General features: G+C 50.1%; 1 protein-coding gene across 1 annotated transcript in view; it reads left to right on the top strand.

Moving 5' to 3' along the window:
- Positions 1 to 3,747: 3,747 nt before the first annotated feature.
- Positions 3,748 to 14,416, top strand: part of LOC125927587 (dynein axonemal heavy chain 9-like) — a 34,476-nt gene continuing 23,807 nt past the window's right edge. Inside the window, exons 1-3 of the mRNA XM_049638090.1 lie at positions 3,748 to 3,960; positions 5,534 to 5,767; positions 13,237 to 13,404. Coding sequence (XP_049494047.1) covers positions 3,784 to 3,960; positions 5,534 to 5,767; positions 13,237 to 13,404 — 579 coding nt within the window. The 5' untranslated portion in view covers positions 3,748 to 3,783. The remainder of the gene's footprint in view (positions 3,961 to 5,533; positions 5,768 to 13,236; positions 13,405 to 14,416) is intronic.

Below are 14,416 nucleotides of genomic sequence, written 5' to 3'. Positions count from 1 at the left end.
CGAGCCCCACGTCGGGCTCCGAACTGACGTCTTAGAGCCTGGATCCTGCTTCAGATTCTGTGTCTCCCTCTCTCTCTGTTCCTCCCTTGCTCATGCTCTGTCTCTCTCTCTCTCCTTCAAAAATAAATAAAAACATGAAAAAAAAATTTTTTTTTAATTTTTTTTTTAACGTTTATTTATTTTTGAGACAGAGAGAGACAGAGCATGAATGGGGGAGGGGCAGAGAGAGAGGGAGACACAGAATCGGAAACAGGCTCCAGGCTCCGAGCCATCAGCCCAGAGCCTGACGCGGGGCTCGAACTCACGGACTGCGAGATCGTGACCTGGCTGAAGTCGGACGCTTAACCGACTGCGCCACCCAGGCGCCCCAAGTGATGCCAGTTTTCTGTTTGTGGTAGTGATTCAAAGTTTTCATCTAATATTTTATTCAGGTTAAAATGTGCATCAACTTTGAGAAAAGCACTCAGTAAGGAATATTACAGGTTGTATGCAGGCACGACAGCTACCATAAAGGAGACCTGGAAATGACTGACGTTCGGGGCCCTGAAATAAAATGACACGCGCTAAAAGTATATTTACGAGTCCGTTATTTAGAGCCCCAAATATATTTTGCACATTAATAGATTAATAGACTATAATCATTCTGCTTGATTAATAGTTATAAAAGATTTGGTTTCCCGGGTGGGCTTCAGAAAGCTCTTTGCAGTCGAGTAAATGCTGGCAATGAGAAGAAAGGAGAAAAAAACAATACCGTCATCATGATCACGGATAAACACGACAGCAAAATTAGAAATCCTTGAAACATATGTAACTCAATTCTGATGATGCAAGAAAAGGAATTTTGATTATAGGAGTTAGGCAAAGACTTGGTCAGAAATTTTGATGGGGTCTTCTGAGAATAAAAAGATTTTAGAGGGGCGCCTGGCTGGCCCCGTCGGTAGAGCGCATGACTAGATCTGGGGGTCGTGAGCTCCAGCCTCACATTGGGTGTAGAGGTTACTTAAAAATAAAATCTTTAAAAAAATTTTTTAAAAGATTTTGGAGGCTGGCAGTTAGTTTTCCCATTTCCGATTTAATTTCAGAGCATCTTTCTTTTTTTTTTTTTAATTTTTAAGATGTTTTTATTTATTTTTGAGAGAGAGACAGAGCGAGTGGGAGAGGGGCAGAGAGAGAGAGGGAGAGGGAGACACAGAATCTGAAGCAGGCTCCAGGCTCTGAGCTGTCAGCACAGAGCCCAACGCGGGGCTCGAACTCACAGACCGCGAGATCACGACCTGAGCTGAAGTTGGACGCTTAACTGACTGAGCCACCCAGGCACCCCAAAGAGCATCTGTCTTTCTTGAACCTAAAGAGACCCACTATGAATGTTAGTCGTCTTAGTCATGAGCAGGGTAGTTCTTGGGCTCACTGATGGACTGAGGAGAAGGAGAGGAAAAGAAACATTCCTGGATCAGTGGGTGCAAATTGGAAAATGATGCAAAGTAAAGAGGGGAGTTAAAGGGGTGGAGAAACAGTGTGGAACAAGATGGTCAGCAGTGGAAGGAAACCTTGGGAAAAAAGGAAGCCAACAGGTCCCTGCAGGAGCATTCTAGTCTCTGGCCACCAGGGGCAGGATTGGCATAGTACAGCCTGGTCACCAGTCCGGCTCTTTGTTGGTGGCAATGTGTGCAGGTCAATGGCCAGAGGTGGGCTGGAGCCAATGGGGACTGGCCATCAGGTTCTTGAGAACCTGCTGTCTGCAACTCTTTTCAATCCCCCCTCCCAACACTCAGAAAAGTCAAGCTGGTAGCTTGAAATCCGACATGGTGGGAATGTCAGCAGTATCTGCGCCATGGAAATTGGCAAGTGCTACACGTAATAAAGGCTTTGGTCCCAGAAGAGCCTGTTACTGATGACTGAGCTGCTTATGTTTCACCCACCTTTGTTCATTTCTTTCTTCATCTGCCTTGTGAGCTAAGTTGTGACCACGCCCTGGACTGGATGAGCCAACCCTCAAATACCGTGCTCTTAAAAATCAGGGGAATGTCTATTTATGTGATTAAAGAAAGGTTTGCTTTTTTGGGGAGGGGGGTGGGGGGAAGGTATCGTAAAGAGAAAGTTCTCTGGCCCGATGTCCTCAGCCTCCTTCCTCCCCATGTGTCTGAACGCTAGGGCATGTGCCCATTAGCATGGCTGCTGGAGCTGCGTCTCTCCCACCCCCACACGGCGGTTTTGATGTTCTCACCAACCCCTCCCATCAACTTACTGTGATATTTGACTTTCAACCATTCGACGCACACACGACTTCCCGTTGGAGATATAAAGTGCAAATGTACACGCATTGCAAACTCCTGGCGGGGTGAGCCCCGCGGCCATCAAGCCAGGGTTCAGCCCCACAAACCTGGGGTGATCTTGCTTTTGTTCCGCTATAACCGTGGGAAGAAGACCCTAGGCATGGTGGGCAGGTCTTAATTTCTTTACTCGTGATGGGAGAGTAACGAAGCTCCTGCCCGGGGTCTGCTATGAGATGGGATACGTCTAGTGAATGGATCAGTGCCTGGCACACGGAACCTTCACTAAACAGGTACATTTTGGGTTTCCTTTAGGATGAATGAGTGCGGAGCCTGTAAGATAACAAAGGCCATGATCACGCATCACAGCGCCTGATTATCTGCCCAGGAAAGAACTTTATAAATGGCCCTTCCCGGGATACTTTGCTCAGTGGGCTTCTTCACTGCCTCTGTGGTGATATGCAGAGTTAGTCCCCCACCCACTGGGTTTCCTACTTTCCCTTCTCTCCATCACCACAAGGTGACTAGTGAAAGGCACCTATCTTTCCTTGGCTGTGGTCAAAGGAAGTGGTGGGGAGATTTTCCTGGCTTTGAGATCCAGCAGAACCCCGCCATCATCAGTCTGTGTTATTTCTCTCTCCCCACCTGCCTCCCCCTCGGTACGGGCTCAGTGAGATACTTGATTAGCAAAATGTTTATCAGGGACGTCACCTTTCCTGGGACACTCCCCTTGTGCTGCCTACAGACCTTCGCAAGAATTCTTTAAATTAGCTCCTGTTCCGCCTCTTTCTGAGGTTAGAGCGACTCTCCGTGCCCAAGGTCACACATCAGGGAAGCGTCTGGGTCGGCATTTGGAGGCAGATCTTTCTGACTCTAAAACTTGTCCTTCTGATCATCTACTTTGTATGGTGCTGGCCAGCAGCAAAGTATCTTCTCCACACAGGACACCGGACTGGGGCCAGCAGAGCCAGGGAGGTGTCCAGATACGGGACTTTTGTAAGACAGACTCCTCAGACCATTATTTCAGCTGTCCAGAGCTCTCCAGGTCTCAGTGTTTCCTCAAAAGAGCTGGAAAGTTTTGGGACGCCTGGGTGGCTCAAGTCAGTTAAGGATCCGACTCTTGATTTCGGCTCAGGTCATGATCTTATGGTTCGTGAGATCAAGCCCCGTGTCGGGCTCTGCGCTGACAGCACGGAGCCTGCTTGGGATTCTCTGTCTCTGTCTCCCCGCCCCACCCCCGCCATCTCTCTGCCCCTCCCCCACTTGTGCTCTATCCCTCTCTCAAAATAAATTAAAAAATAAAAATTAAAAAAAAAAGAGCTAGAAAGTTCTCGGGGACCAGCTTCCTCTGCTCTCCTCCTAGTTTAAGCAGAAATGGCAGCCACCGCTCCCCGGAAGCTTCCGTCCCAGGCACCAGGGCTCCACTCGGTAGGCATGAGCCCCAAGCTGGGAAGGTGACCATCTCCAATCCCTTCCAGCTCTGACAGAGGCGCAGGACATCCGGACACACCTGATGCCACTCTCCCGCCACCTGGAGATCCTCGAGAGCCTGGAGTTTCCGGAGGTGAAACCACGGCTGCGGCCTCTGCTCCACGTGGTGTGTCTGATCTGGGTCACGTGCGGGTCCTACCGCTCCCCAGGGCGGCTCACGGTGCTGCTCCAGGAAATCTGCAATCTCCTCATCCAGCAGGTTAGCCGTCGGGGCTCCTGACAACCTCCCCCCCCCCCCCCCGCCGCCAGGGGCTGGCTGGCACCGGGTCACAGGGAAGAGGAGAGGGTGTGTTTCCTTCAGGGCAGGGAAATCATTCAAGTCCGGAGGAGTCTCACACTTAAATTGTGTTACTGTCACCGCCAGTAACTCCCAAAGGTGTTCTCAGTAGTGCTAGAATCCTTGGGAGGACCGGTCTTCCTTTCCCCTCTGCCCAAGTCCCGGGGTCAGGCACAGGGTGGGTGTGGTGAGTCTTGACCTCCTTAGTGATCAGTGCCCAGGGTCAACAGGGAAGCCCAACACTTAAGAATGCTGCCCCGAGAGCCAGGCGTCCTTGTGCCTAATTCTGAGTCACCACTGGTTAGCCGTGTGTGCCTGGGCAAGTGACGTATCTGCTCTGTGCCTCACATTCCCCACTGTGCAATGGGAAAAAGCAGAGGACCTGTCTCAAAGGGCGGCCAGATGGCCACATCCCACATGCTCATGCCCTGCACGTGCTATGAACTCAGGGCCTGTGAGCTACAGAGAAACAGCTTCTTGGACCACATAGTCCATACTCCTCCTCGGGGCCTCTTGGAACACCAGCCAGCACAGCATAAACCTCAGGAGTCTGTGTGTCAACAGAACAAGGGGACTTAATGAGGCTTCGGGGATCTGTCTCCCAAATTGGCTTCTTTTACCTCTAATGAACATATATAAAGAGTAACTCGTAACAACTAACATCTACAGAGAACGTTGCTGCCTACCAGTGCTGTGACATCCAAGACCTCAGCCATTTTTGGATGGACCCTGTGAGATGGGCAGGGAGAGCCTTATTAATTTCTTATTAATATTTAAAGATGTGAGCTAAGGCTCGAGGAGGTCAACTGAGTCGCCAAAGTTCCCCCAATCCAGGACCAGAAGTCAGTTGTTTGGCTCCCAGGTCAGCACCCTTCCATCACAGCATTTTTGTAAGACTTTTCCGGTTGAAAGTATAAGAAAGCCCAATCCAAACCAGCCTTAACAGAACAACTAGCATGACTTACTGGTTTGTGTACTTCAAAGCCCCAAGATAAGGCTGGCTCCAGCCCTGGCCGACAGGAAAGCTAAGATAACATCACCAGGACGAGGGTACCTTTGACACGCCCTGTGGTGGCGAAGGCGGCTGTCATACAGCTTAAGCATCACAGCTGTACAGGATCGAGGCTCTTGGAGACAGGGGAATACTTATGGTTCAAAGAATTCTTGCTTTTGAATTACTTTACTATAGAAAGCCAACTAGTCACGAGAGAATCCCCCAGGAAAGAGCACCTTTCCCAGCCCAAGCTGGCCCAACAGAAGTTCGCCATGGCTCCTTTACGCACCCGTCTGTCCCTGAGCCAATCGTGGACGGTTTGGCTTGAGCCCAGGCCCCAGTCCACTGGTAGAACGGAGGATGGGGTCAGAGGTTTCCTACAGCATGCTTCTGGAAAGTATGGCGGGCGGTTATTGAGATCAGAGTTGGGACATGGACAAACACCGTAGGGTGTCCTGCACTGTGTGCAGGCTCCGTGACAACCATCTGTTTGCGTTCCAGGCTTCTAATTATCTCAACCCAGAAGGCCTCCTGAGAAGTGAGGTGGAAGAAAGTCAGAGAAAACTGCAAGTGGTCATGGACACCTTGAACTTCTTCAAGCAGATGTTTCAGGACAGAAGAGAGAATCTCCATACTTACTTCAAAGAGAACCAGGAAGTCAAGGAGTGGGATTTCCAGTCTTCCTTGGTCTTTGTGCGACTGGATGGCTTCCTGGGGAGACTGCTCCTGGTGCAGGTGAGTGTCCTTGTTCACATCAGGCTCCCAGCTCCATACAGGGGTGAGCCATCCAGGGATCCGAAATCAGAGTAGGAAAAGGACCAAAGCAGCACGGTGGCCAATCCTCCATTGGTTGGAAGAACCCATAATAAGAGTCAATAAATATCTTGTTTGACATTTTCATGTGATGGTGGTTCTGGTCGCAGTGTAGGCAACTCTGATCATAGACTCGTTTGGGGGAAAGGCCAACCAATTGAGTTGGTTTTCAAATTACCCATAATCTTCAAACTTTGTTTCAAATAAATTCTTGCTAGAAATTCCACGGGCGAAATGCAACTGAACTGATCTAGATGCAGTTAGCCATGCTCAACAAATCCACTCCTTTGAACTTCTCCTTTTCCATGCTCCCACCCTCAAGGTGGCTCCCAGAATCATAAGACTAGCGAATCCCTGTGCAAAAGACGTAGGACTTTTGGCTCAAAGTTGTGGCTTCACCCCCTCCCTCCCCCCACACCCCCCTCCCCCAGCAATGATTTAAAAGTTCATGTGAATGTTAGTTTAAGGGCCAGGGTGAGAAAACAGGAGACTTTTGCTTTTGATGGTTTTCATTCCTCAGAATTTAATGTGGTTAGCAGGTGTTTTCACACTTGATGGCTCGATATTTGCTGACTGAACTTTGCAATGGACGTCATCAAATGAAATACGGACTTATTTGAGAAATTCAGGGTCAGGATTAGGACAATGACCAAGGGGACCGAGAGGGAGTCAGAATCATGTTTCCATCTATGATCCGCACAGATCTGAGAATGCAGAGGTGGGGTGGGGTGGGGGGGATCAGTTGGGAAGAGGTGCACCCTACAGTTTGTAGGATAATGGCACGGTTTGTAGTGGCACCCTACGGTGTGTAGGATAATGAGGACAAGACAGTATGGGATTGAATCCATGCATTCCAATTCAAGAAGCATTGTCCCAGCCCCGCCATGCACCAGGCACCACGCTGCGAACTGGGGATACCATGGTGACCGGAAAGATGGCTTTGTCTACAAGAAGCCTGTGGACCAGTAGCCATAGCTCAGGAGAAGGTAGACAGACTGATGGATGAGATCCAAGGACAGAAAGACAACAGAATCTGGGAATGTCGTTGAGGTGTATTAAATGCCATGATAGAAGCGAAATCGGGGTGTTCCTGGGAGCAGGAAAGAAGGGCTCCCTAACCCAGAGGGGGCTCTGAGAAAGCGGGCAGCACACGAGGAAATACATTTTGAAACTGGAGTGGGAATTCTCCAGGGAAAGAAGGGGAAGGCCACAGAGACAGAGAAAACGTATACGTGAGAAAACCAGAAGCCAGATCTCGCGAAAGGCGCACCCTAAATGCTTCACCCGATCGCGGAGACTGCAAATAATCGACATTAGCTTTATCCTAAATGCCTCCTCCTCCCGAAGCCTCTGGAGCTCTCCCTCTAGTCTCTAACCCCTTCCCTGCTTGATCCCAGGTGACAGACAGTCACCAACCTGCCTCTGCAGTCAGAGCGACTGCGGGGCGGGGCCTCGGCCCTGTGCACACATGCTCATGATGTGACTTTGCATATAGACAGCTATTCTAACATGAGGGCGGCTAATCTGCGGGGTGTATTCAGTAAATACAAGCACTGATGGCCACCCATCTCCCCGGAGTCATTACCCTCACGAGAGTGCTCACAGCTGCTCTTTCCCTCCGAATCAAGGGCACGGAGGCATAAAAAGCAGTTGCCCCAATTTAATTAGGGGATGGCTTGAATGTCACCGTTCTCGGCCTTTCTGTGGCTCCCTCTCTCGAGTTTCCTGTCCTTCGACATGGTTTACTTCTCAGCCCTTACCTCAGACCCCAGCATTTCTTTTCTCTGCTGCCTTGCCTCTTCCTCCCCTTTCTACCTGTCCCCTTCCCCTCCTCTTTTGTCATCTTTCTTTCTCTCTTTCCCTTCCTTCTTCTCTTTCTCATTCCCTTCCTTCTTTTTTCTTTCTTTCTCTTTCCCTTTCTTCCTTTCTTCTCTCTTTCCCATCCTTCCCTCCTTTCTTCTTCTTTTCTTTCTCTTTCCCTTCTTCCTTCCCCATTCTTTCCCTTTCTCTTTTCCTTCTTTCCTCTGTCTTCTTTCTTTCTCTTTCCCATCCTTCCTTTTCTCTTTCTTGCTCTTTCTCTCTCTCTTTCTCCCTCCCTTTTCTGTTTTCCTCACCTCATTGTTCGCCCTACATTTCCGTGATCTTCCCAATCCTGTGGCTGCCCCCCCTTCCCCCAGGCCAGTGTTTGCTCCCCTCCTCCCGGTTTCATCTCCCAAATGTTGGCTCTCACTCATCCCTGTGCCCTCCGGCTCCCCTGTCGCCCCCCTACCCGTCTCAGCACAGAGGACACGGAGTTATTGATCTTCCGGGAGCATATTTCATGTGGCCCTTTAGTTAACATTCCGTGTATCTCTGTGATCAATGCCTGTTTGAAATGGGATTAATCTGCTTGTCTCCAGCAAGAATTAGCATGAACCTCGCCTTATTCATCTTGCCGTTCTAATAATGCAGCTGCCGAGATGTGGGTGTCTGCCATTAATAAACGCACGCAGCCAAGTTAAAAAAATGACACCAATACCTTTACTCTCCGGCACGCTCACGTCCAGGGTTATGTTGTAAAAGGGCCTGTTTTTCATCTCCGTCGTTCCCTTGGATTTCTTTTCCCCTCTGATTTGTATGGCTTTCCCTCCCTCGCCTTTTGCACAAGAAAGTCTCCTTGTGCAGATGGACTCTTCCCTCTGGGCTCCTGCTGGAGCAAAAAATGGGGGCAGGGCGAGGAGGGGGCTGCCGGGCAGGAGCCTGTGTGTGCCATGTGCCGAGCACCGCTCAGCAGGCAGAGTGATTGGGTTCGTAGGGCACCGCGCCCTCCCCCGCCTCCCCATCACAGCCAGGATACAGCTCATCTCGGATAGAGCCGAGCCTGGGGGAACGAAAGGAAGAAGAGGAAAATGAAGAACAAACCTGTTTCTAGAGTCTGAATCCTGCTCTGGCCCGCAGCCTACATTCAGCAGGAGCCTAGGTGCGTTGAGGGCAATGCACAAATTCGCTTGCCCAGGGTTCACACGGCTCCGGGAGGTTTGGCTGCAATTTGTAGCCAGGGGCGTCTTGTCTTTCCACCAAAGTTGTGAATCTCCTGGGGGGAGATCTCAAGGTCCTGTCCCTCTGTCCTGCCCCCCTATTCCCCAGGGTTTTGTGTTTTCCTTCTGCCCTCAGACACCCGACTCTGCCTTTTTAGACCCTATTTCTACCACCTGGTTCCTAGGCCTTTTTTTTTTTTTCCAAAATAAGTCATTTGGGTAAAATTATATCCCTCCCCCCCCGTCCACCAGGGGGCCTTATTTATTTGACTTTATGACTCGCTAAGGAACTCCCAAAAGTACATAAGATCTTTGCAACTCCAACAGTCAAAAGTCAAAGGGAAGAAGAGGGGTTCGGCTGCCTCCTGATCCCCTCACCCTGCCTTCCTGCTTGCCTTACCAGTGCGCACGCGCGTGTCCCCCACCACGTGAATGCACGCTGCACACACCCACGCCACGTGCGCACACACACACACACACACACACACACACACACACCCCACACTGAGCTCATTTTTGTGCCCTAGTCAGTAGATGCTGCAGACCACCCCCCCCCCCCCCCCCCCCCCCCCCCATCCCCCGCCACCTTCCGTTCTGTTTCTGCCTGCAGCCTCTTCCCTACAAACAATGCCCTGAGCAGCTTGGAGAGAACCCTCATTTCTTTCATTATAAAATTGCTGCAAAGCTGGGATTCACTTGGAGACAAAATGATTTCCTGCTGAGGCTTTCTGCGAGGTGATTAGCGGGGAGAGAGGTAATCAGCTGACCTAATATGCACTGCATTCTCTTCCCTCCTTCCCCCATCGGTGGCCGGGCTGCTGCCTCCTTCACTGGGGCCTAATTGGGGTGGCTTCCCTCTCAGCCTGGCCTGGGCATGTGGCCACGCAGGAGACCATTAGCCGCGTAACGTCGGCCACCGTTCGAAAGGTAAAGAAAACAGTCTTTTTCCCCACGACCTTCTCCGAACGCCTGCTTTGTGCTCTCTCTTAATGAATTCTGAAGACATTTCCTTGCAGATGGGTGGTGTCCCCTCTTGGTGGAGGACAGGCTTGTGTGCGTGGGGATAGCCACGATCCCCGACTTTGTCACCATGCCTCGCGGGGCCAGGGCACAAACAGAGCTCTCCCCCGGCACCCCATTAGAGGTTGCCCCGTTGCTCCAAAGAATAGGACCCAATCTGCCAGTCGGTTGCCGGGGACCCCATGGTCTTTTTGGGATCCGGCTGGGAGGGAGCAGCGGTCCATCCGCCGTTAGACATCTCTTACCCACCAACCCGATCTAATGACATTAGCGAGATGGTAATTAACAACAGCGGCTTCTGTGGATGGAAGTCACTCCAAAGCACTTCCCGTGGAACACTCGGTAACCCCACAGCAAATCAGGTGTTAGCCAACCCTTTTGCAGGTTAGGAGAGTGAGGTTTAATTAGGGTCTTGCTTTAAGCCGCGTGGGTAGGGAGTGGCAGCCCAGGGTTGTGTGGACCCAGGGACTTGGGGTCCTGGATCCTCAGCTCTTTCCATGATGCCTGTGCTCCTGAGGTCGACGTTTTCAGCCAGTACAGAGCAGAGTGAATTTCCTGTGTGTACTGGTGGGATGAATAAAAATGGATATGCTGAAAATATTATTTAAGCCTCATTTTGGTTTTAACTGCCTTTTATCTGTTTCATGAGGACTTCTCAATAACGAAAAGGACTTGCATTCAAATATTTTGAGAATCAACGACGTGGAAACCATCGTTAGGATGAATCAGTTTCCACAGTTGGGAGACGATTTTCCACCCGATTCAGGAATCGTCTCTACAGTGCCCCTGATCTCAAACCTCTACTAAAATCCATGCCGTGATGGGGAGCTCACTATCTCTCTTGGCATTCCATTCTATAGTCGGGCATTTCTGGGTATTAGACGGTTCTGTTTTATGAAGTGGAACCATGTGGAATTGCCAAAATGGCCAAGTGCAAGTCATTTTATACGTTCAGCCCACGAGTTGAGACCAAAACTACTACTTTTGCCCTGTTCACTCATCTGCCTTATTTCTGCCCTCACAGTAGGACCAGGCTAGGTTCTGCCTCGTATTTGACCAAGGCCCTTTTAAACGCACATTTAAAGGCATGAACGTTTAAAGGCACATTTCTTCCTTGAATTCCTTCAGCGTCTAGGATCCTTCCAGGGGCTGAAGGTACAGTGGTACCTCTGGGACCCAAGACCATGCTTCAAGTATTCTTGAGAACAAAACAGTACAACTAAATGACCATCTGGTTTTCCGATGTAACCAAACATACCCAGATCCGTCTGTCTTTTAACATGGATCCAGAGCATCTTCCCAAAACTTGAAACTGACTTCCACGGGATTACGAAAGATGGGTACCCAGGTGACATTCCACAGCACACGTACGTTTTCCCCCACTTGACTGATCACAGCTAAGCACAACTTGTTGAATGGACATGAATTGCGATCTAAGTCGATTTCATTTAAATCAGATTCTTTTCTGTTCTCCTGCGGATATATAAAATTGAAACGTGTTTTTAAGTAAAGACTGCCCCATTTCCCACCAGCAGAGGCAAGACCCCCTGGTCTGGGTGACGTCTTCCTTTCCTCAGCTGGTTCTTTCCTCTTCTCTCCTCCCGGACTTGAGCTGCTTGCCAACAGCCATGCCTGAGCATAGCAAGCAAAACGGGGGTGGAGGGGGGGTTAGATGGGCTGCCCCAGGCTGCCAGGTGCCCTCCTGGCAACGTGGGGCAAACCAGTCCCGTCTCACCACTTCCCGGTGGCTCTGTCACTGCCGTTGGACATGGCGTCCCAGGAAGGGAAGGGAGTCGAGCAGCCTCTCGCCAGCCTAATGGCTCAACCCGTTGCAGTGGCCGTTGGCAGCGGGGATTTCCCGCAGTGGACTCAGGACCCACTGGGTTTTCTGTGTTGTGACACGGTGTTCCCTCTACCTGCCCTCCAATCTCCCTTAGGGTGGAGGACCCCCTCCCAGCGTTTGCCAGAAGCACCCAAAGGTCAGAGTTACCCTCCTCTTTCCTGTTGGAAGAGGTCTGCGCCTAGATTGGAAGAAAGGCTGGGTTTGTAGGTTCTGTGACTTCAGATGAGCGTGTGCGAGGGAAAAACACAATCTGTCACAGTAGTGTCTTCTGAAGGCTCCCGTCCGATGAAGCGGCTTCTGTGGACTTGGGAGGGGCTCCTCCCCGAGGCTGTGCGCTGTCCACCTGTCACTTAATTCTGAGCACAGCTGGGGCACTGCCGTATCAACGACAACAGTGACAGCAAGACGCCCGTACTGTGTACTTGCCGTGTGCCAAGCACTGGCCCAAACCCTAAGCCAACCCGGACTGCTTTCACTCCCGCCATTATTATCCTGTTGCAGATGAAGAAACCCAACAGAGACGCCCAGTAACTTGCTCACTGTTGCCCAGCCAACCACATGGCAGATTCCTTCTCTCGCAGGAGTGGTTGCTGAGAATATCGGTGTCTCCCTCTTGGCTTGTCCTTGAGACCTTTTGAAGGATCTGTTTTCTGTCAATATCCCTTAAGATAGCTGTGCTTCTGGAGCCAGATAACGTGTTTCCCTTGAAATGGATTTTTATTTTTTTGAAGTTTATTTATTTATTGAGAGAGAGCGAGAGAGAGAGAGAGAGAGAGGTGGGCAGGAGCAGAGGGAGAGAGAGAATCCCAAGCCGGCTCTGCCCTGTCAGCAGAGCCGGATGCGAGGCTTGAACTCATGAACCGCGAGATCATGCCCTGAGCTGAAACCAAGAGCCAGACTCTCAGCTGGCGGAGCCACCCAGGCACCCCGACATGGATTTTAAAAAAAAAAATCAGGGGCGCCTGGGTGGCTCAGTCAGTTAAGCGTCCGACTTTGGCTCAGGTCATGATCTCACAGTTTGTGAGTTCGAGCCCCGCGTCGGGGCTCTGTGCTGACAGCTCGGAGCCTGGAGCCTGCTTTGGATTCCGTGTCTCGCTCTCTCTCGGCCCCTCCCCTGCTCATGCTCTGTCTCTCTCTGTCTCAAAAATAAACAAAACACTAAAAAAAAAATTAAAAAAAAAACAAACCAGAAGTAAACCCACCAGTCACGTAAAAAATGTTGTTATAGTTTGTTATCTATTAGAGAACCTGGAAAGAGGCTGAAATATACATGTGGCTTTTTTCTTGTCTGTGTGAATTCTATTTACCTGTGCTTCCTCTTTGCTTTGTGAGTTTAGCCAAGTTATTTATACCAAGCCAATCTAATAATAAGGCTACGATACTCATCAGCCTTCCTATTTTCCTAAGCAACCACCCACGCTCCCCATGATTTCTAGCCCTTCCCATACTCATCTGAGCGTTATCTCCTGCTGCTCTTAGTATTTTAACTATTTTGTGAACTGGCCCTATAGGATCTTCTGAAGACAACCCTGGATTTCCACACGCTGGGAAAGCTTGAGTTTAGTGGCATCAGAGGGAGTGCCCTGAGTCGGCAGGTCCAGCAAATGTACGACGAATTTCAAGAGATGTACAGGGTCTTTACAGAGGCCCCCTATGACTGCTTGGACCCCCAGAGCACGGTAAGGCTTGGAAAGGCTAACTCACAAGCTTTTTCTCTTTCTCAGATGCCTCCAGGCGGTAGGGTCTGGGCGTTTACTTGCATTTTCCTTGTGTATTTCCTTTGGTTCCCAGGGCTCCGGTGGTTGTATTAAGAGACCACTCCCAGTTATTCTCTTTGTCAGGAGAAAGTTCAGGAAAGGCCTTTTCTAACGGCTGACTGCTCCAGACTGATGATACCCAGGGTTCCAGAGATGCTGAGACGTGTACGGGTTGATGGTGGGGGGCCGTGTGCAAAGCTTTCAGCTTCGAGCTCCGCGGAGGCCAGGCGCACCCGGGCAGAATTTCATTAGTGGCTTGGGGAGGGGGAAGTGAAACAGAGGCTGAGTTGTTCTGAGCTGACCCTGGTCCCCCAGGGAGTCTTCAGGCAGAGGAAAGGGCCAGAGTTGCAGTTTCCAGGATCCCACATGTCACCTGTAGCCCAGGATTCTGGACCCGTGGGTCCAAGCCTGCAGCAGGAAAAACAAAACAAAACAAAACAAAAAAGCAGAAGGGTCAGGACGGAAGCAGGGAATGGCATGCCTGTTAGGAGGGGCTGAATTAGGGGAGAAGGAATCACAAGAATATAGCAGGGGAAGTGGAGAAAGAAATTGAGCAGAAATCTACTCTGAGCACCTCCAGACCTTGGGTGATTAGCTGGCCAAACCCAGAAGGGATCACTTTCTAAAAATTCCATGAGTCTCAGGTGGAAAAAAAAAAGGGGGGGGGTGGTGGCATATGAGAAAACAGGATATATACTGTATGTTTGCTACAGAGTGATAATCTGAAAACACACCAAATCCTACCCACAAGGAAACATACTAGTATTAATGTGCTTGGGTTTGGGAAGTAGAAAAACACTATGCTGTTCTGGTTTTCTTTGTCTTTTTTGTAAGGCGATGCATCAGTGTTGGAAAGCGATAATAACAGGTAATAATGATTCCACAAATAAAAGTTTCTTTGACAATGGCTACGCTCTAAGAAAGAGAACACACT

The sequence above is a fragment of the Panthera uncia genome, chromosome E1 (assembly GCF_023721935.1).
Source record: "Panthera uncia isolate 11264 chromosome E1, Puncia_PCG_1.0, whole genome shotgun sequence".
Classification (NCBI taxonomy): domain Eukaryota; kingdom Metazoa; phylum Chordata; class Mammalia; order Carnivora; family Felidae; genus Panthera; species Panthera uncia.
The sequence above is the reverse complement of the archived record's forward strand: the minus strand, read 5'-3'. Positions and strand labels throughout refer to the sequence as shown.